Source organism: Oreochromis niloticus, linkage group LG17 (genome assembly GCF_001858045.2).
Source record: "Oreochromis niloticus isolate F11D_XX linkage group LG17, O_niloticus_UMD_NMBU, whole genome shotgun sequence".
In the NCBI taxonomy this organism is placed as follows: Eukaryota; Metazoa; Chordata; class Actinopteri; order Cichliformes; family Cichlidae; genus Oreochromis; species Oreochromis niloticus.
This window is the reverse complement of record NC_031981.2, coordinates 6,724,248-6,746,037: the sequence shown is the minus strand read 5'-3', so window position 1 is coordinate 6,746,037 and position 21,790 is coordinate 6,724,248. Positions and strand designations below refer to the sequence as shown.

At 42.0% G+C, this 21,790-nt stretch overlaps 2 protein-coding genes across 6 annotated transcripts in view; both read right to left on the bottom strand.

The window, feature by feature from the left end:
* strip2 (striatin interacting protein 2) overlaps window positions 1-16,067 on the bottom strand; it is a 33,993-nt gene extending 17,926 nt beyond the window's left edge. For 2 of the 4 annotated variants that reach the window (XM_013274658.3, XM_013274659.3), the window contains exons 1-6: window positions 15,798-16,067; window positions 9,889-9,958; window positions 4,168-4,242; window positions 2,146-2,280; window positions 1,713-1,833; window positions 169-237 (exon numbers count right to left, since the gene is read on the bottom strand). In XM_013274658.3, coding sequence (XP_013130112.1) covers window positions 169-237; window positions 1,713-1,833; window positions 2,146-2,280; window positions 4,168-4,242; window positions 9,889-9,958; window positions 15,798-15,908 — 581 coding nt within the window. In that variant the 5' untranslated portion in view covers window positions 15,909-16,067. Of the gene's footprint in view, window positions 1-168; window positions 238-1,712; window positions 1,834-2,145; window positions 2,281-4,167; window positions 4,243-9,888; window positions 9,959-10,144; window positions 10,255-12,182; window positions 12,435-15,797 lie in introns of those variants that run through there. The other 2 variants (XM_019346659.2, XM_019346657.2) reach the window with 2 other exon arrangements.
* A 1,725-nt stretch (window positions 16,068-17,792) lies between these two features.
* The window catches only part of ahcyl2b (adenosylhomocysteinase like 2b), a 48,828-nt gene continuing 44,830 nt past the window's right edge, over window positions 17,793-21,790 (bottom strand). For both annotated transcript variants that reach the window (XM_005455566.4, XM_025899647.1), the window contains exon 17: window positions 17,793-21,040. In XM_005455566.4, coding sequence (XP_005455623.1) covers window positions 21,034-21,040 — 7 coding nt within the window. In that variant the 3' untranslated portion in view covers window positions 17,793-21,033. The remainder of the gene's footprint in view (window positions 21,041-21,790) is intronic.

The following is a 21,790-nucleotide window of genomic DNA, read 5'->3' as shown; positions in this document are numbered from 1 at the left end:
AGAAGTAGAGTGAAAATGAATGTGAGGACAACAGTCAGCGAATACAATTACATTTTGCAGATTAGGCCAGATGGCGTGAAGTTAAGCATTTTGATTATTTTTAAACAGTATTTATTGGCCTCCTGATCTGAAGCAGACAGGAAGTTGAAGCGGTTTTATGCCGCTTACCTGAGCTCTGTGCTGTCTGCAAGAGAAATGGCAGGCTTCCTCACGGCACTGCTGCACGCCTGGCTGTTGCTGCGGGGACAAACGCTACATGATTTTAGTGGATTATCTGAAAGAGGCAGGCCAGTCTCTGAATACATCGCAGGTGAGACTACCTGTACCTGTATGATTAACACTTCATCATGTTTTTCCTGCTCGTCTTGCTGAAACTGCCCTGCTCTGCAGCTCTATGCAACTTGAAGATGCCTTGCAGCAGCTTATGTAACAACAAAGCAGCACTGAAGCCCAACTGAGGCTGACACCAGCAGCAACAAAGCTGGCTTGAAGGAGCCTTTGTCATGCTGTGTTCACAGTGAAGGGGTCTGTTGATCACAGACGGCGCGCTTCCTATAGTCTCTCCTCAGTAGCTTTTTGTGTGTCTCTGCCTCTCTGAAGTAATGAAGAACAGAGGTGTAGTGCTATGTATCCAGTTACAATGCGCTCCCAGTGTCATTACATTTGTACATGACCATGTAACTAAAGTGGCAAGTTTGCATACATTAATCATCTTTAACTGACCACATCATCAAATGATGGACTGGATTTATGATTAGATCACAGCCATCTGTCTGTTCAGCTTCAGCTTCATCTCTGCCTGGCTGACCATCTTCATCAGCCTCTGCATATTCCTCGCTTCTCTCTCTGTTTTCTCTCTGATCCCCAGGGAATGCTAGCCCCTCTCTCCCTTACTTATTCTGAGTTAGACTAAGACGTGAACTTGTGTTTGTGTTTACGAGGCAATTACTTTTCCACACAAGACGAGGGAGGCGTTTTCACCTAATTAATGAAATCATCATTTACAAACTGCATTTTGTATTTACTCAGTTTATACCTGTCTAATGTTAAAAATTGATGATCTGAAACATGTAAGAGTAAGAAATATAACAAAAAAGAAAGAAATCAAGAATGGGGCAAATATTTTTTCACTGCACTGCAGGGGCATGTCTACAAGAGGTCATGGGGTCAGCACGCTTCCATGCCAGCCCATAAAAAGCTTGTTTGAATCTCCACTTTTCTTATAATAAATCTGCAATAGGACAGAGGTTTGTACCTCAGTTTTCTATAATTATCAAATTTTATTGATAATTTTGATAATATTTGTGATGTGATTTTCTGTGAAACCCCCCGTCCGACTGTTTTAATTAAACATTCAGATTCCACTGGTCCGCACCAGTTCTAAGTCAGCTGCTAGGCGTCAGTCAAGGCAACCCGCTGGGGCGCCCCCGCAAAGGGGACCCCAAAGGGCACTGCAGCTGAGGTGATCCGCGAGACGGGCCCGGTGCGTCCAGAGTCACCGCCAGCCACCGCCGACCACATCCCCTGCCAGCCCCGCCCTGTGAAAACCCACGCCCCACAAGGCAGGCTGCGCACCATGCTTCTGGTGATGGAGAGAGGAGGGCGACGGAGCAACTGCTCCCCCAGGCGCGCTTCGCACCCTCGCCTGGAAACATCCCTGCAGCACTGCATAAAGAACAATGTTACATTTATAACCAGGGGGTCTTACTCACTCTATCTCCATGCTAAGCAGCTCCAGCAGTGCTGTGAAGATGCCCATGTCGTACAGCAGGAAAATGTTGTGTCTGGACCAGTGGAGGACATCCACCTCTGTGTCACACTCATCAAACACTCCTGAAGAAACAAGACGAGAAACAGAGTTGTGTGAGATTTTCGTCTATATACATAATAATACACATTCTGGAAAGACGTTAACTCTAGGCTGTATTAATAAAAGATGACTATTCGAAGCAAATGATGGCAGAATAGCAGTGACTGGTGTAAATAATGACATCATTCTATTTCAGGTATTTTGTATTCTGGCTCATTGTCACAACCTTGTTGGAGACTTAGCCATGGTTAATATTAAGGGTAAGAGCTGTGCGTTTCCTCTAAAACCTAAATGTCTGCTGTGAAAAAGGCTTGTATTTTGTGTAGCCCACACACCCTGAGCCAGGTAGAGGATGGCCCTGGCCACCTTCAGCCTCTTGTCCCTGTCCGTCACCTCCAGCGCGTCCAGCAGCCTCATCACATACGCCCTCTGCTCCTCCACCGTCAGCTCGATCCACCGCCTGCCTCGAGCTGCAGAAAGGACACAGCAACAAAAGGTTCAAGGTTGCAGTCAGACAAATTTAATTTGTATTTTTTTTTCTGTGCCTTAGAGAACTCCGAGTGTATCTGTGTCGACTTTTTCAAAGTTTTGATGTACTTTGCAGCATTTTTTTAAGGATTGAAAAATGAGAGGAAAACAAACAGATGCTAAAGTTCATGTTACAGACTCACAAGTGCAGGAAAATGTGAGAAAAAGAAACTTGAAAACAATCTGGATCTACAGGGAAGTTAATTTGTCAAAATAACATGAATATAAATAATATTATAATAATGACACAGTCCTCGCACCTTGGTCTGCTGCGGTCGAGGAATGATGCAGTTGCTACGTGCTGCAGTAAAGGCGTTTCCTATAGTAACATGGACATCATAAACCCTGGATTCCCATTGGCTGTTGCACAAAAGAGATACTTATCGCTTCCTGTTCCTGTTAGGTGTTTTCTTCATCACAGTGGATTACATATCAAACAATTAAGATGTGATTAAAGTGCAAATTTCCAGCTTTAATTTTACTGCACTGTACTGTGCGTGCAATTAATTTAGCTAACTGCAAAAGTAGCTGTTAGTTCTGCCATCTGGGAATCCATTATATTCAGATATTTTGGCAGACTTGTATGTTGTGGCTCACTGCATTAGCTCTGGAGATAGCTGAAAGCAATGACATTATGAGGAGAAACCTGATGTATGGTTTAAAAAAAAAACAGTATTTTTAACACTAACAAAAACTGAGTCTGAGTGCACCTCAAACAACTACAAAAACTGCAGCACTAGAAGAAATGCACTCAGTCTCTGGCAAGGACTATGGCATTTTTTTTCCCCATCTTCTATTCTTAGGCTCTTCAGTTGATTAGACAGGCAGTAATAAGCATTAAGGAGTATAGCATCCTCACTGATCTCTTTCAACTTAACACACTCTCACTCGTGCAAGGAAAACAGACCAGCACAGATCACAGAAAACTTCCCTTTTTTTGAAACAGCAAAGACCATCAATTAGACGTGCCTTGATAATAACAGTAATTCATGAGAATGACTGAGAGGATAGCAGCATAAAACATTGATGAGCGCCCCGTCAGCAGCCCCCCCCTCTCACATGCTACACTAACACTTCCACAAAAAGGACGAGTCAAACAGGAAACCGCACATATTAACACTAATGGAAAGACAGCGATGCAAACAGGCAGCTCTGTCCTCTATTTCACTATAAAACAGTGAAGCTCTCATCTAATTCTGCTATTTATCATCACACAGCATGGAGGGAAAGTGACAGATGGAGAGGACCGCGCTCTTCTGATTCAAACTGTCTACAAAGGGCGCCTCGACACCATCTCTGCAGGACTTGATGTAACGCCCTAAACCTAAAAATAATACCTCCCTCAATACAGAAAACCCGACTTTGTTACAATAAAATAAATCAAGAAGAAAGTTTTTCTTCTTGCTCAACAGGAAAAACGTAATTTAATGCAATTTTCCACACAAAAGCAGATAAAGCAACACTGTATTAAAGCTCGATCTCCTGTCAGGCTGATAATAACGCCGGCGTACAGACTGGAAGAGCCGCTTTGTTCTCGATAACCAAACGTTAATCACATGCTTTAAGGGTGGCCCCTTCCATCTGTAGGGATATCAATTCTTTGAACAGCTTAAAAGAGCAGAGCTTTGATGTGTCTGCTCACCCTCGCCTCACCTCACCGGTCAGGTTGTAAACCACAGCAGCTCACTGAACATGTCGCGTTTACAGCCTTTAGTGTGCAAGTGCAATTTTGTAATTCTGGAGGTTGAAGGAATGTGTAAGGAAACTCAATCTCACACAAATGCCCACACACACACACACACACACACACACACACACACACACATTACCGTGGCTTCTGAAGTCCTCCTCGAAGTAGTCTCTGTTGAGGGCAAACTCTGGCTCTTCTGTGTAACTGTAGAGCTCTGTGGACACAACAGAATACAATCAGGGTTGAAATAAATACTATCACCATCATCATCATCACCTTTGTTTATAAAGCACTTTAAAACAACCACAGCTGACACAAAGTGCTGTACATAGGAAATATATAAAGGTACATAAGATATAACTAAAAGCCAAATAAAGGAAAAAGTAAAATAATTAATTAAATAACTAATTTCATTACAAGAGAAACTAAGTCTCACTGAGGTTAAAAGCCAAAGAATAAAAGTGGGTTTTAAGATTTAAATGTGGACAGTGAAGGGACCTCTCTAACGTGCAAGGGCAAATTATTCCATAATTTAGGACCCACAATAGAAAAGGCCCTGTCCCCTGTGAGCTTCCTCCTGGATCTCGGTACCTCCAGGAGCAGCTGGTCAGCTGACCTGAGAGACCGTCAGGGTGTGTGGAGATGAAGAAGTTCAGAGAGGTAAGGCGGGGCAAGACTGTGAAAGCATTTAAAAACAAACACGAGAATTTTAAAATGAACTCTAAAAGACACAGGCAGCCAGTGCAGAGAGGCCAGGACAGGGGTTATATGCTCTGTTTTACGAGTTCCTGTTAGGAGTCGTGCCGCAGCGTTTTTAAACCAGCTGTAGACGTGAGAGCAACGACTGACTGACCCCCACATAAAGTGCGTTACAGTAGTCCACATGGGAAGAAATAAAAGCATGGATCACTGTTTCAAAGTGCTGCCTAGAAAGAAAAGATTTCACTCTTGCCAGTCGCCTTAAATGATAAAAACTGGACTTCACCACTGCTCTGATTTGGTTGTCCAATTTAAAAATCACTATCCAACTTAAAACCAAGGTCAGTAACAACAGGTTTAAAATAAACTTCCAGGGGTCCCAAATCAACAGCGGAGGACTCACAGGGACCAGTGGGTCCAAACACCAACACTTCTGTTTTCTTGTCATTAAAATTTAAAACGTTTAGAGCCAACCAAGCTTTAATGTCATCTAGGCATGTCAAGAGAGGTTTTATGGAGATGCCATGCTTCTGCTTCAGTGGCGAATAAATTTGGCAGTCATTGGCGTAACAATGAAAAGAGATCCCATGATTTTTAAGGATGGAACCCAGACGCAATAAATACAGTAAAAACAGCAGTGGCCCTAAAATTGAGCCCTGTGGGACGCCGCATGACAGAGAAGCAAAAGATGATTCGGAACCGAGAAGGCTGACGGAGAAAGTTCTATTGGCCAAATAAGACCTAAACCAATTGAGTGCAGTGCCACCAATACCCACTACATCACTTAATCGAGAAATTAGAATATTGTGGTCTACGGTATCTATAATCCACTTAGTGATGGAAAACTAATTTCCAGTTAATTCTTGAGCTTGAGAAGCAATTTAAACCTGCTAATAATTCCCCAAGAGTAAGAGAATGAAAAGAATACATCAGAAGAAAGATGAGCCTTCTAGCAGACACACCTTCGAAATCCTACATTGCCTTGTTCTTGAATCAAAAGATTCTGAGAAAACCTGACCTCTGACTTTGACTTTAAGGTTGAGGTCACCAAGATTCAAACTCATCCGAGATTTTTAGTAGATACACCTATGGTATCAATTTGAAGCTCCTTCGTCAACTTGTTCTTAAGTTATCACATTCACAATCTTGCGTGTGTCCATGCCACCGGCCCGGTGAACTGACGACAGTACCCCATCAGGCTTTTAAAGTTAAGGGTTAAAAATGACATGCTCAAATCCAGCACTCCCTAAACTGCATGCTGCAGTGTTGAAGCTGTTCAATACTGTAATGCAATTGGGATGTTTTTGTGGCATCTGCTCCAAAAGGCTTGGATTAATCAAACCATGCTGTGGTATTTCAGTCAGCAGTTGTCCAGATGAATTATTCCATAGTATCCCAAGACTCCTAGATTTCCTTGATGGAGAAGAAATTCACATTTTACTGATTTTCAGAAGGTTTTTGAGTCTGTCTGGCCTAATGCAGACTTGTATAAGCTTTAACTAAATAAATGTATTTACTGTTAACACTGGAGGCAAAGAATTAATTGAAGACGTGTTCATCATAAGTCTTAATTCATTTCTGGCTTCATTTAATGTACATATAAATAAACGTGATGATAAGATGTTCCTCCATTATAGAAAAGTACAGTCATACCCAGAGACGTGGGTCTGACAGGTTTGTGAAGAGCTAGGGATGGAGCTGAATGAGAGTCCAACAGACACTGCACGTTTACATGGTAGGAATCTGTTAGTCCCAAGGTAGACTCACCACCAAATCTTCCCTCACTTCATACAAACATCTAATCAGTCAATCACAGGGCAGCAACTTAATGAATTAAACAGTCTGGATGACTGTGGGTGTACAATCTGAGCATCAGAATAGGGAAGAAAGGTGATTAAAAGGAGTTTGAATGTGGCACGGCTGTTTGTGGATGATGGGCTGGCAACAGTGACTCAGATAATCAATCAATACAAACAGAGTATGCAGAAGAGCATCTCTGAACACATGGAACCTTGAAGCAGATGAGCTACAGCAGGAGACCATACCAGGTGTCACTCCTTTCATCTAAGAAGATGCTAAAATTACCATAGCCTCAACAATACTGGACAACACTCAAATTCTACTACAACATTTGGATGTAGACTCAAAATTTGTCATGAACAATCTGATAGCATGGATCCATCATGCCTTATGTCAATGGTTCAGGCTTGTGGTGATGGCGGTCTGGGCATTTAAATGTCACTCAATGGAAGAGAGCACGGTGAGGACGTGGTGGTAAATGTGCAACATCTTGTTGAATCGACGCCACTAAGAATTAAGTCCATTCTGAAGAATAAAAGGGGTCCAACTCAGTACTGGCAAGGTGTAACTAATAAAGTAGCACATCACTCAGTAACCACAGCTGTATCCGTGCACATAAAGATTTATCCACTAACAAGCATGCAAAGTGCAGAACTAAACACATACCCGCTGATAATTAATGAGCGTTCAGATTGTTTCTTAAAATCACTCTGCATCTATCTCTCTAGACAACCTTCTTTCCAAATCCTTGCAAAACCAAGAGCTGAGCCTCACAACAACAGTGCTGTCCAAACACTGATTGAAATAACCCAAATAACAATGCAGTGCAAAGAAAACGTATTCTGCAATCTACTAAAAGCCAAAGAGATTAGAGTGCTATCTAGCCCTAAAAAGAGATTATGAATTGGCAGAATATCCGTCCGCCCACGCTCGACGGGTGAGGTCAAGACACAGATATACCTCCATCTACAGCGAAAAGCAACAAATTTAACTCGGAAATCCCAGATTTTTACAGAGCTTAAGGGCCATTCAATATTATAGAGACACTTATAATAAGACACCTACATCAAGAGCAGCAGGAGAATGAAATAGGACGACTTTGCAGCCCACTATGCACAACACAAAAAGCACACATGCATATGACAAACTGTAAATGCTGCGTATAATTAAGGAGATCTATTAATTTCTGCCATAAGTTATAATATAATAATGAAAATTCAGGTTCGTATGCATGTATCCCCTTCACATTCACATTATTGTAACCGTATGATGTTTGTTATATGCTCTGATGCTTTGAGCGGCTGTCCTCCTCGGTCTGTTTCATGCGCAGTCTAAAGATTCATCACACAGTCACGCGTCTCCTCCTGTTCTCGGAGCAGTCGTCATCCCCTGACCCCGAGGAGCTGTCGGCAGAAAGCCGCGGTGACTGTCTTGCCCGTTTGTGCGTAACTAACCCTTTTGGCAAATCAGCTGCCGTTTGCCATCTACCAGGAGGACCATCATTCTGACTTCAAATCGACACGCTTATTCAACGTTCCTCTCAGCACACCAGCTGGATCGGAGAAAATAAATAATGTGCTCTCTAAATAATCTTTTTGTACTCGTCCCTGAAAGGAACATCTCTGAGCATTGTTGAATTCTGTGGGAGTTATTAACCAAGCTCCAAGTCAAGTACAGGCTGTTACCAGCTTACACAGATGCTGCGGTTCTGAATGAATAATCACAGTGTTTATGATTAGCGTTAGTCATTTTTTCTGCGCATGGCAAAAAAACATACCAGCACACACCGAAAGATTTTTGTTCTGCGCCCTCATCGCTGTTCTCGCCGACTCTCTTTGTTTGCATGTGTAACATAAAACAGCTGAAAGGATCCTGAGGAATGTGGATGTTTGATTTATTTTTCAAATCAATGGCACATTCTCGTTCCTATGCTAAGCAGAAACAGGGGTGTCACTGTAGGAATTCTGTGGGCGAAGAGCTAAGTCATGCATAACAAACAGACATAGATCTTTGATCTGCAGTCATGAGAAAGTTTTCACAGCAGTCTATACAGTCCACACTCACTGCTTCCATAAGAGAAAAAGGAGCAGTCAGGTTCTGCTGTTCAATACTTAGGTTTGCAAAGTTGCATCTGAACAAACCGGTTACAGCTGACAGCTGCCCCTCCCTGATCCTGGTTTTGCTGGAAGTTTCTTCCTGTTAAAAGGGGTTTTACCTTCCCACTGTCACCAAAGTACTTACTCAGAGGGGGTTGTCTCATGGCTGGGGTTTTCTCTGTATCATTGTAGGGTCTTTGCCTTACAACATAAAGTGTTTGAGGTGACGTTTGACTGTAATAGACACAGCACTATGTTTGGTGGAAAGCACACACAGCATATTAGGGCAAATATAAAGCATGGTGGTGAAGGGGTGATGATTTGGGTTTGTTTTGCAGCCACAGGACCTGGGTACCTTGCAGACAGTCAACCACAAAGTCCTCTGTATAGGTTGGTTTGGGCTTAAAAGATTGGGGGATATTTTCTTGGCATATTTTGGGTCTCTTAGTACCGACAAAGTATCTTTTAAATGTCACAGCCTACTCCAATACTGTTTAGCCATGTTCTGATGTTCTGCGCCATGTCACAAAGCTCAGATAATCTCAAACTTGTATTCTGAACATAACTGTACTCAAATGGCCTCCACATTTGAGTCCATGTCTGAGTATAGAGTCAAATGTGAGGCCATCTGTCCGGCAGCTAAAGCTTGGCAAAAATTGAGAGATACAGCAGGATAATGTTCCAAAACAATCCAGCAAATCTACAAGAGAATGGCTGAAAAAGAAAAGAAAAGCATCAAAGAATGACTGCAGTGGCCCAGTCAAAACCTCAATTTGACTGAAATGCTGCAGTGGGACCCTAAGAGAGCTTTGTATAAATGAACATCAGTGAGTCTTAATCAACAGAAGCAACAGTGTAAAGGAGAGTGGGCCAAAATTCCTCCACAATGGAGAATGTTTTTTATGCACAGACTAGATGCACAGCACTGTATCGAGCCCTGTGAAAATGTTCTTTTTTCACATGACTGTAAGTCTGATCTGGCAGCTTTTCGACTGACAGGTGTCCCAACACAGATTGTCAATCGAGTCGCTGATCTGCACCTGCATCGTGTTTTCGCTTTTGGAGGCTGCTCAAGTAATTTTATTGGAATCGTTTGACAAGTAATATAGCCTGCTGTGTTGTACTGACCATCCAGATGGCTGTGCTCCATTTTTGATGGGTGAAACTTCGCACCTGCCATTCAAATATGGCCACAAAAGCACAGCGGTGGTCAAATGGCTTTGAATACAAAGTCCAAGCCAACGGATGACGGTCTGTGGTCTTACCAGAGAGCTCAGCAGTCAGTGTGTCTGTGTCTCCGTACTCAAACTCCAGGTTTGGAGACTCCATGGAGCTCTGCAAGAGCAAAACACACATTAGCACACATAATGTAGCTGAATTCAGTTTCCCCAGACACCCACATACATTGAAATAGATGCAAAAACATACTGTGGGATATTTACATATCCCAACACCTACAATTACTATGTACTCCGTTTACAGTCACATCCATGCACACATCACCCACACACACACACTCACCATGGCTTTTTACTGGTGGCTGGTTTTTCAGGCAGTGCTGATTAGTCATTTACATCTTTCCTCTCAGATCCTCTTACGCAGAGCCACTCAGTCATGGTTACAGGTGCTCTCTATGGACGTACACAGCTACTGCTTTAATCAGCCTAATTGAACAGTCAGAGAAGGCTTTCCCTAGCCAGCACCAGAACAAGAGGAAAGAGAAGGCACAGGAGTCAACATGCCCCCACCCCCATATCAAAGCAGATTATCCACTGTATCCAGGAAAAGGTCTCTCTAAGCTCTGACATTAGCCTCACCCTGTGATTTACAAATACCCACGAGACAGGCTGCACACATTTTCTATGTTTCACTCAATCGCAACACTCAAAATCTGTGAGCGTTTGAACAGTATGTGATCCACGCACCCGCGCGCACACACACAGTCATATTTAGAGCGTAACCTTAGGGCAAGACGACTGAAAAATGTAGCTTTATCCGAGATCTCGCCAAACTAACAACACTCCCAGCAGCCTCAGACTCTTCTGTCTAGCTAGCTTAATGACCAAGACAGACCTAATAAATTATGAATGCATTTTATGAAGCCTTTCTCAACATCTAAACAAGTAAAACCAAAGTTGGGACGGTAAGCTTATAAACGTACGCACACAACAGAGGGAGATGGGAAGATAAGCTCGCAGAAAGGCCTGCATTCACTGTCCTTTTGAAACAAAATCATTTGCAGGGAAATAGGATGCACAGTACACATAATGACACCTTACTAACTTGCACCAAGACACACTGCACAGCAAGTAGCATGCAGCCATACAGAGAGGCTTTTAAAACCTTGTAAGGGTAGGAACAAAGTGGTGAAAGGGTTGTGCTTGATAATAACGTGAAGCGAAATTTCTCTACAGGGATTATAAAAGATTCATGCTATGCTAATGAGAATTAAGAAACGCTTCTGGCAGCACCGGCAAGCTTCAGGCTAAGGGTGTGAGCCGTGTTTAACCCTGTGCAAACCGCCCCGGGGACCGGTCCAGGACTGTAAATAAGGATCTGCTCTCTGAGTCAGGCATCCTGGTTAAATAACTGTGTGCTGCCATGTCTCCTATAAATACCTGCTTCAACCAAGTCAGCAGGAAGTAGAATATGCAGGACATCAGATGGCAGTTTGTTTATGACCGAGAGCCTGAGCAACACGATTTGATGTCATTACTGCACTTGTAAACCAGGAAATGAAAACCACTTGGGAGTCAGAATGATTGAAGAAAAATGCTTATTGTGACCCTTAAAGCAGCAGAAGGGAGGCTCTGCAGTGTTTATCCTTGGCTGTCTGTTTTTGAAGGGGGCGGGTGAACCAAAGCTAGGGGGATGTTGGTGACAGTGGCGCAGCTTTTCCTCGTTGCTTTGGGTTTTATTTTCCAGGGACAGTTATGAAAAAGAGCCATATCATCATTTTAGACGGATTAACACTTGCCAGGGAGGAATTACGGCACTCGCAGTAATTTACAGAGTTATCTACACCTTGAGTATTAATGTCTTCACATTACCACACTCTGGTTAGTGTATGTGGGAAAGCGCTTTACACACAGACAAGCCCACATGATAAAACATACACAACAGAAAGCCCGGGAGAGCAGAGGAGAGAAATTAGTGTCATCACAAGACCCTAACTAGAGCTCGGCCAAAAGTAAAGAACAGATAGGAGAAATGCCTTTACACCATGTTTTGAGTGTTGTTGTTGCACATTTTGTCCTCCAGGGGGCAACTTCCCTATTTCAAACACATTTTTGGAAGGTAAAAGAGTAATCGTTGACAATGAAATCATTGTTTTTTGAGGACCAAGATAATTAAAGAATCCAAAGACTTATAAATAACTGCACATGACAAATATTAGAGATGTTTATGTTTTTTGTGTCTGAAAGAAGAAAAAAACATTGGCCGAAATATCGAATTTTCGTCAATTATCGGGATAGTATTCGTCTTAAAACTCCCATGTCTATTAGGCTCTAAATCTAACTTATAGTTTTCAGGTAAATAATACAAAAACAATACTTACTACAGGATGAATACTTCTGACTAGGGCTGCCACCAAATCAGACTTACATTTTGATACCAAAATTCAGAAAACGCAACCGTGTTTCATCTTTCTTGTTTCGGGGGCTGTAGATATCACAGGCAGGGCATGTACTGAGATTAAAGAACTGAAAGGCGCGACATAAACCTACGAGTGTTCTTGTCCTTACATGCTGAAGAAGAAACACGGGAAAAACTACACGCGAAAGTTGGCAACTAGACCCACTCCCACGCTCCGCCTAGACTTGCCAATAGGAAAAGCAGTAAGATAAGGGTGTGAAGGTTTTTTGAGTTATTACCCTGAAATGCACATTACCGTTTTGTTTGAGTCAGATGGCATTGCTGTTGTGAAAACATCTATGGTTCATAGCCTAAAATGCTTGCAAATAGCGACCATTACATAAATGCTTAAGCTAACATAATGTAGCTAACGTTGTACCTCATAATAAAGTTAAGATATAACGTTTTAAATTAACCCTATATTGTCATTTCAGTGATTTGAATTTACTTTTTAATATTATGTTTAAATACATAGGATAATTTATTTGTTCTTTGCTATGTATCAAATAATGTATCAAGAATCACGTAATTCTACTGGTACTAGTACCAACCACTACAATTCGGATACTGTGACATTCCTACTTCTGACTTGTTCTTATTTTTGGTCTTCTCTTCAACTTCCTGCATTACAAATGCATGTTTCAGAAAAAACAATTTTGTCAGGCAACTTTTATCAAGTGAAATTCATCTAATTAGTAGCAACTATAATATTACAGCTATTACAAAACCATCCTTTATTAACATTATTCATCATTAATAATTAAACAATGCATAAAATTCCTATGATTACTAGTTTTCTTAGTCAATAAAATAATTGTTTACAACATTAAGTGTAACCAAACAGCCTTAAAACTGTCAGTTCATTTTAAAATTGCTAAATTAAGACATGTATGAACCTGCAAAAATTTCCTAGATTACCTTTATGCAGAAGAATATACAAAAATTCAAGAAAAACAACCCAAACTGTTTAGCTTACACTGAAAATTGTGTGATCATGCAAGAGCCCACTCCTGAAAGTAAAAGTGATTGAGGCGACTTGTTTTCAAGGCCTTTAACACTTTCACTTAGGCTTAATTAGCCTTGATAAATTACTTAAATAGATGATATTACTGAGTCTCTTAGTCCCTCAGTCCTCCATTGGCATCCCTGAAACTGAAGTTAACTCCTCTGCCCAAACCGAAATGACATGTCTCTTTCTGTTTCTCTTTAATTCTCATGCCTCTCCTCTCTCTTCCTCGTCTGCTGCTACTCTTCCATTTCTCCTTACAATTACCCAGTCTCTCTCTTCCACTCCTTCATTTTCCCCCCTGTTCACTCTCGTTCACTCCTCTTCTCTTTGCCGCCAGCTGATAACCAAAATCGCCCCGGCTCCAAACTGAACTGGCACGGCTCCTGTGTTTGCACGCTCTACACCGCATCAGCGTGCAAACACTGGGCGCAGTGTCAAGGCTGAACGCCCCCTCTCCTACCAACATATGCCAACATGGACATGACCACTCCAGCCAGCAAAAAAGACAAACAGTTCACGTACACGACGGAGTCAGGTTTGAGGTTCCTGGTTCAACTGTAGAGGCCAGGGAACCTCATTCACTCACCCCCAACCCCCTATCCCACAATCCAACGACTGTAAGATGAATATGCTCTAATTCCCCCCAAAAACATTCAGCGTCCTCTTTCAAAGCACTCTGAATGGTTTCGGCTTCAACGCACTCTGAGTAACATCTCTTATGTATCTGGACCGAGTAACCCCACCAATGAAGCCCATCAGCTAGTAATTTTTTCATGAGGAGGATGAATTATAGCTGCCGAGCACTGAGGGAGCCTTAACAACAAGCCTCGCCAGCGTCATGTTTAGAAATAGCGGAGGAGATTACAGCTTACAGGTCCATATTACAGAAGGTGACTCCCATAAGCAGTCTACAGTGGCTCTAAACACTCTTTAAACCACAGAAAATATGCTTATACCCCAGACCTATGGGACCGCCTCAGTCTTTTTATCAAAAAAAGGATACTGCAATGATGTAAAAAAATTGATTTATTGGCTGATTCCAATATACACCCAGCAGTTCAAACACAAACTCATACTGGATTTGCAGGTACAAATTTTTAGACAGTAAAAAGGCTCTAATATCAACATATTAGTCAATATTCTATTTATATACACTTGCTAGCTACTTCAAGGATACCTGTTCAACAGCTTGTTTATGCAAATAACTAATCATCCAATTACGTGGCAACAAGTCAATACATTCAAGTCGGCCTGCGGAAGTTCAAACTGAGTATCAGAATAGTGAAGAAAGGTGATAATCAACTGGGATTTCTACTGGGATCAGCATCTTTGCTGCTGAAGCAGCAGAAGAGCACAATGGGTCCCACTCCTTTCGGTTAAGAACAGGAAACTGAGGGTACAATTTGCACAAGCTCCCTAAAATCAGGCAGAAGATTGAAAAAAAAAAACATTGCCTGGTTGGATGAGTCTCGATTTCTATTGCAACAGGGTTGATATTTGCTGCAAATGACATCAAAACATTGATCCACCCTGACTTGTAGCAATAACTCAGAAGGCAATTATAGTCTAATAGTCTAGGGAGATCATTTCTTGATGCAGTTTGAGTTAAAATACAATCTTATTTATATAAAACCCATTACAAATTGAAACTTTCTAACTCACAACGTTTAAGCTGACTACATATTTTCATCATTCATGAATCTCTTTTTAAAATATTTTTTTACAATAGATGTAAAAAAAAAAAAAATGATGTAAATGATAACAGCCTCCAGAGATAGCTAGAAGGCAGAGGAGGGCACCTGCTGGTGATATGCACGGGACTGGAAACAACTGTACATTTAGTGGGATTGTAGCATCCAGATTAGGTCTCTGAACCTTCCCAAGCATTCATATATATCCCAAACAACTCTATATTTGTGACAGGCCAGTATCAACTTATTATTGTGCCACCAGTATATCATTCATACTGTAGTTCAAACCTCAAAGATTTTAAATTTGCACATATTTTATTTTCTGGTAGCCACTTTTATTTCAGTTCCCAAGAAAGCGTACTAAACCAAATCCCTCCTCTCACAAAGATACCAAATAAAACCAATAAAGGCTCATCTGAGGGGCAGGCGGACTGCCAAAAACTGATCCGATTCTCTGATTGATTAAATGGAGGATGCACTCCAGATGCCAAAAGGACACCACGAGGACATAAATATGATATGCAGTTACGTTCGGTGGTCCTGGGAGCAGCAGTCACATTTCACCACCTGCAGTCCCCCACGCTGAGCACCGCTGTAGGATTACTGCTGGGTTATTTATAGGAGCCGCTGCCAAAATAACACCTCGCCGTCTGCCCGCATGCATGCAGGCATGCTCTCGAGCCAAGACGGCGACTCGCTGCATGGAAAGGACATTCAGCTGATCTGAAAGCTTCCCAGCAACGACACACACATTCACACACACGTACGCACACACAGCCGTCCAGTGCGCTCCTGTACCAGGAGCTGTGGGAGCCCGCTGTGCTGTACTTGGATTTACCTCTGACTCCTTCTGCTGATCCTTGAACACATCTTTCCCTTTCGGCCTCTGTCTGTCGCCGTTATCGTTAAGGTTATTAATGATAGGTACCTCCATGTCCTCCGTCTGCATCTTTCACGGTCGGCTCGGCTCACTTCCTCCTCATCCGCGGATAGTGCATACCGGTCCGGTGGACAGCTCAAGACTGCACCGCGTCAGGAGGGGGGGACCGACTCCGGAGAGCGAAGTTGAGGATCTCCTCCTCCTCCTCCTGCTGCTGTTGAGACTACCCCCCCCCCCCCCCCCCGATATGTTTGATTCGCTGTCCCTGCTCGCTCCGAGAGGGCGGAGTTAAAGAGAGGCGCATCAGCTGACCACATGGAGCCAAAACGATGTCAGTGTATTAAAGTGGAGGTTGAATGGCTCAAAGTATTAGAAGCACCTTCATCTTATAAAAATAACTGCTGCATCCCTGGGCGACCCTTTGCTGAGTTGCCACACAGTCTGCCGTCAGCTGTGATGTCACTGTCGAAGATCACTTCATATGTGTGCATCTTCATTTATCATTTCACCTCCTGTCACTTTCCCCTGTGAATTATTGATATGCGGCTGTGAGGGGATTGTCCTGCAGACTGAAACACACACAGCCCCCTGACTGTGGAAAAACCACTTAAGATGACATGATTGGAGTGAACAGTTCAGAGCAGGCTTGAGCCACATGGCTGGGGCCATGGGGGAGGTGAGAGAGTTCAAGGTTAAATAGTAATTTACTGGTGGTTAAATCCATCGCAGGCCAAGTGTAAAATCAGCAGACCCAACAAAGGAGCTGGTCTACAAAAACACAGTGATGTGAGGAACTCTCGAGCAAGGCAGAGGAGCAGCGGTAACTTGTCTAAATGTAACTCAAGTAGACTCACTTTCATAATGGTATGTGATTCCAGTTGATGGACGATTTCTTAGGAAGGCAAATTGGATTTATCAAAAACATTAACTGTTTAGTTTCATGGTAGCAGACTTATGACAAACTGCAAAGTACCTACAGACAGTGTTCACAAGGACAAGGTTTCCTATTTTCTGTTATAAATTCCAGACTAAAGTACAGGTTTGGTCCAAAAACTATCCCAATGGTATCATCAGGGTTCATTTCTCTTAAAGGTGGGTCAAGGCAGCTTCAAAAGGCCTGACTATAGACTGTATGTAAAAGATGGCAGACAACAGTGGCGGATCTATTCAGGATTTGTAGTCACATGACAGATGTAACATTAAGTTGTTCGTTGTAGGGTTATGTGAATAAGGCTCCAGTCAACAAACCTAGAGACCAGTTGGCAACTACTGGCTTTATATAGAATATAAAAATGTCTATTCTTTGGTTGGGAAATGGTTGGTTAAATAAATGTTAATAATGAGTCCTCATTGTGTATTACACTAGCATGAATGCAGTGTAGTAAGAAGCAGCAGTCAGTTTCAGAGCCACCCCTGTGAAATTAATGGTGTCAGTCTGGCTCCACCACCGTGCCCACTTCAGGCCACCCTCTCCCTCCACCTTAAGCACTACAGATTTGTCACAGTGACACTTCATATAAGAAACTAAGCTTATACATTACTGTTGTAGCACCCAAACCAAACCTCATTTTAAATGCTTCAAAAGAAACAAGCTGAAATAGAATGTAAATAGATTATAGTGTAACACACATACAATATGATTCTATTTAAAGTAATCTGCTCACATAAACTTGACTAATGTTTCTAGAATAAATAGAGGCTCAGAGCCAGCTCGGCTCGGCTGATGTCAGAGATGTCCCCGTCTGATTGCTGCTGGCTCAGATGAGCTCACTGTGGCTATGACAGACCTCAACAGCTGCACGTGTCTTCTTCCACGGCACATAAATACAACTAGAAACCAATCCACAATGACACAACACAGGCTGTGACATTAAAAAAAAAAACTCTCTATATGTGAACACACTGGGTGACTGTGTATTAAAAGTAGCAGAAATAAAGCAGCACACAAAGGAATAACTTTTTTCCCCATTTTTTTTTATTCATTCAGATTACAGAATTTTGTCATTATTGCTTATCATCTAACATTATCACTTGCAATATTTAAACATAGGGTTTATCTTTTCTTTATTAGACAACTTAAAACATGTTGAATTTTTGTCAGTTTGAACAGTATGAGGATTTACAACAATAAATACAGGTGTCGATTCTTCTTTTACCTTCCTATACTTTTAAAGGTTGTCATATCTGCATATAGTATGTATATACATCTATGATGCTGGTGTCTTCCCCCGCCTACCCGGTCAGCAGAGCGCTGACGGAAAAACAAAACGGTTTCTCCACCCCTAACGCACAGGCTAGGATCCTGAGGCAGCTGGTAACAAAGCAACTATGGCCTACAAAACAGAAAGGATGCTTACAAATACAGAGAGACTTTTAGATGTGCACCGTCGTCGTCATCTCGCTCGTTCACACGCGCGCACAAAAGGAAGAAAAAAGAGACTTAAGACAAAAGGTTTAAGTACTACAGACAAGCAGTCAACAACATGAAGAGACGGATGAAAGGGACTCAGTATAGAAGTTTGACTAAAGGGTTCCCATATTGTTCTTATTTTTGCCTAAAACAAAAAAGGAACAGAGTTTTATTTATTTATTTGACCAAAATTTCAATAGATGCATGAAACCTTGTCAAATAGGTTGTACGAGCCCTCTCAGGAACCCTTCAAAATAAAATGCTGAACTACTTGATTAAACTGACCTGCAAAAGCATACTTGGACTTTTAGAGAGCAGACTAACTTATTCAACTGGTAAACAAAGTTTTTTTTGTGCCACTTCCACCTTTTCAAAAAATAAAACTTTTAATGTTACCTTTCATATCTTGTACGATACAGTAAACTTTCAGACTTGGGTAATGAGCCACTCTGTGTGCGTTTGAGCCTAGTGTGTGAAAGCAGAGCTGGCGGCGTCTCGCAGCACGTCAGAAGAGATTGTGATCGGTTCAGGTGCAGAGCCAGAGCCGGTGTGGCGGCGGGGTACACTTCAGGTGAAATCACTGTCAGGGCTTTTCTAATTTCAAATGTCAGCTCAGCTGGGGACGAGCTGCAGAGGATGGCGACCGTGCAGCTCATTACAGCCGTAAGAAAGACAGACAAAGAAAGAAAGCGCCTTCCGGGTGGGAGAAAAGGCGGAAATGGACCTGAAAGGCTAGTGCACGTCAGAGATGTCGTGTGCGTGCCGTCTTTCATTTGTAAGCTCAACTCATCTGTGAGTACCAAAGAGTTGTGTCATCTGATTATGGCAAATACAGTAATTCTTAACAGCACCATGTATTTTACTGAGGACCTGACAGAAGAAATCTGCTTAATGGGACAGCTCACCTCACAGTCATTTATTAAATAGATTTTCCTGGCATTTAGTGTTATTTTATCCACAATGTACACTGCACAGACAGAGATGTATGCTGTAGAGGCGTCTGCCTTCTCTTAAATATAATGGAAGTGGGGTTTCGCTTAAAGCTGTAACTCAGAAATACTGTTGGCCTCCTAGTAGATGCAACTATGGTATCAAGTTAAAAATCATACATCGTTTCATTCTCTCGCATTCACAAACCTGGGTGTCTACACCGCCCACCCAGCAGGGTGTGGGTAAAAATCTCATCTTGTTGTTGGTGGTTTCATGTAGGAACTATTTTATTTCTTCTATCTACATCTGCCAAACAAACAGCTCAGGGGACAGGGGGACACCCATTAGTGTTCACACCCGGTCACAAGAATGAGCGTTATGAGTGAGAGGGTGGTTTTAATTCAGCAGGAAGGAAACAGTTCCTACATGAAGCTGCTCACAATATTTGGGTGGGGTTTTGTTCCTTTATCTTGAATAGCCGGAGCATAATTTTGCGAAAGTGACACTGCTACCTAGTTTCAAATCGATTTTTTTAATGCGCCAAGAACCAGAAGAGAAGGTAATGCTTTTTAGTTCCATGACGTTCAAGAGAAGGCAGATCCAAACAAAGCTACAACCTACATTTGAAAGAAAACAAACAAACAAACAAACTACATTTGATTTTTGAGGTGAGCTGCTCCCTTAAGTACCAGGGTGGCTGCGTGTTTGGTATTTCTGTAAATATTTTCTCACAGTATTTAAAACGAGAGTTCGAGTATATTTATTACACGCATCATTAGAACATTATACTGCAATGATATTAGAGGAGAGGAAATAAACGAAAGATAGAAAAATCTTTTCTGTATAAACATCTAAATATACAGTATACCCTCGTGATGATCCAAAAGCCTGCCATGCTTCTACTACAGTATTCTTGTTTAAGTGAAGGACCAAATAAAAATACTTTTCATTACTTCAACACTGGCGTCGCTAGAGCAGGTGAGAAAGAAGAGCAGCGAATGAGATGGTTTCACTGTGGGTTTGAGTGACAGGTGTTTGGGTGAGGGGGTGGCGGTGGTCACCCTCCAGTCATGTTTTAAAAAACAAAGAAAGAAAAACTACAGGGTGACCCGTAGCGACATAAGAGCGTAATAAGAAAAAAAGCTTAAAAACAGACAATTCGCAATCAAATAAAACGATATGATTGGACCCTGAGACCCCCGCCTAAACCCTCAGTCTAGCCCCACCCGTCCCACCCCAATAATACACAAAAAAGAGAAGAAAAAAAATCACAAGTAGAAAAGAAAAGACGACAAAAATAAGGGACAGGAAAAATTGTCCGACACAAAATAAATCTTCAAAGGTGGTCTTCATTCACACAGTTTTTTTTTTGTTTGTTTTTTGAATCAAATTTTTTTTTTAATATAGTATATATCTTTAGCTTCAGTAATTTCATATTTAACAGATAAACGATAAAAGATCTGGCAACGTGGAAGGGAGGATGGAGGGTTTACATACGACTCGACATACAAATGAGCGTCTGAAGAGGACCGGGTGGAAATGATTAAAAATGACGAGTGAGAGGGAGACGAGGTTTGGGAGCTAGCTCGAGGTGAATGGCAGGAGCAGCTCCGAGGTGTAGTTAATGTTATTATTGTTATTATTACTGTTATCAGGCAGGGGATAAATAAAACGACTGCCATAAGCAGGGAAAGCCACGCCCCTCCCCTCCCCCACCCCGCAGGCTCGTTCAGAGCTCCGCCCCCTTCTCCCTTAGATATAAAGCAGGTGTGTTGGCTGTTGTGTCCGTCCTCCCTCCTGTCCTCCGCTACGAGTCTGTATGATTCACGGAGTTCTTCTTCCCACAACACTTGGCTAATACCTTAAAAACAAAGAACATGCATGTTAGCAGCTGTCGGAGCAACTGAACTGACTGTGGCGGAAACAAGCAGGTTAAACTGATGGGACAGGTGTCAAAGAAAGAAATCAAAAGGGTAATATTTTGGATAAACCAAATGTAAATTTAAATAATAATATACACCCAAATATATCTAAAAACCAAACTTTTTTGTTAATCTCATGCTTTTCATTACAGTTTAGCACAGATGAGGAGAGTCGAGTGAAGCAGCTCCTTCTGCCCCCAGTTTACATTTCCAGACAGGCATCGCTGTAACCATGGCTTCACCTAATGGTCAACAAATGTCCATCCACAGCAGCCTGAGACTGCATCCCTGCACCAAAACTACATTTATCGAACCCCTGGATCTGGATTATCCTCCTCAAAACATTAAAATGACGTCTCCATTTTTTTTGGTCTTATTTTAATTTGATATACATGAAGATGTGACGGGATGTGAGTGTTGAAATTTGCACATTTTCCTAACAAATGAAACCTCTCCGGTTTGATCTCGGGAGGAGATGCAAAATGCCACCTTATCCTTCAACGGTAAAGAGTCCTTCTAGATAATCTTGGATTCAGTTACGGATCCAGATCAACTTTAAATTTTCTTCTTTAAGTTTAGCCATGCCCTGCTTGGTAGGGTTTGGGTGGATCGACTGAAATTGTGATAGCATCCACAGCAATGCTGGTATTAGCAGTGGCTAATACTACCAGGATAGGAGCGATGCTCCG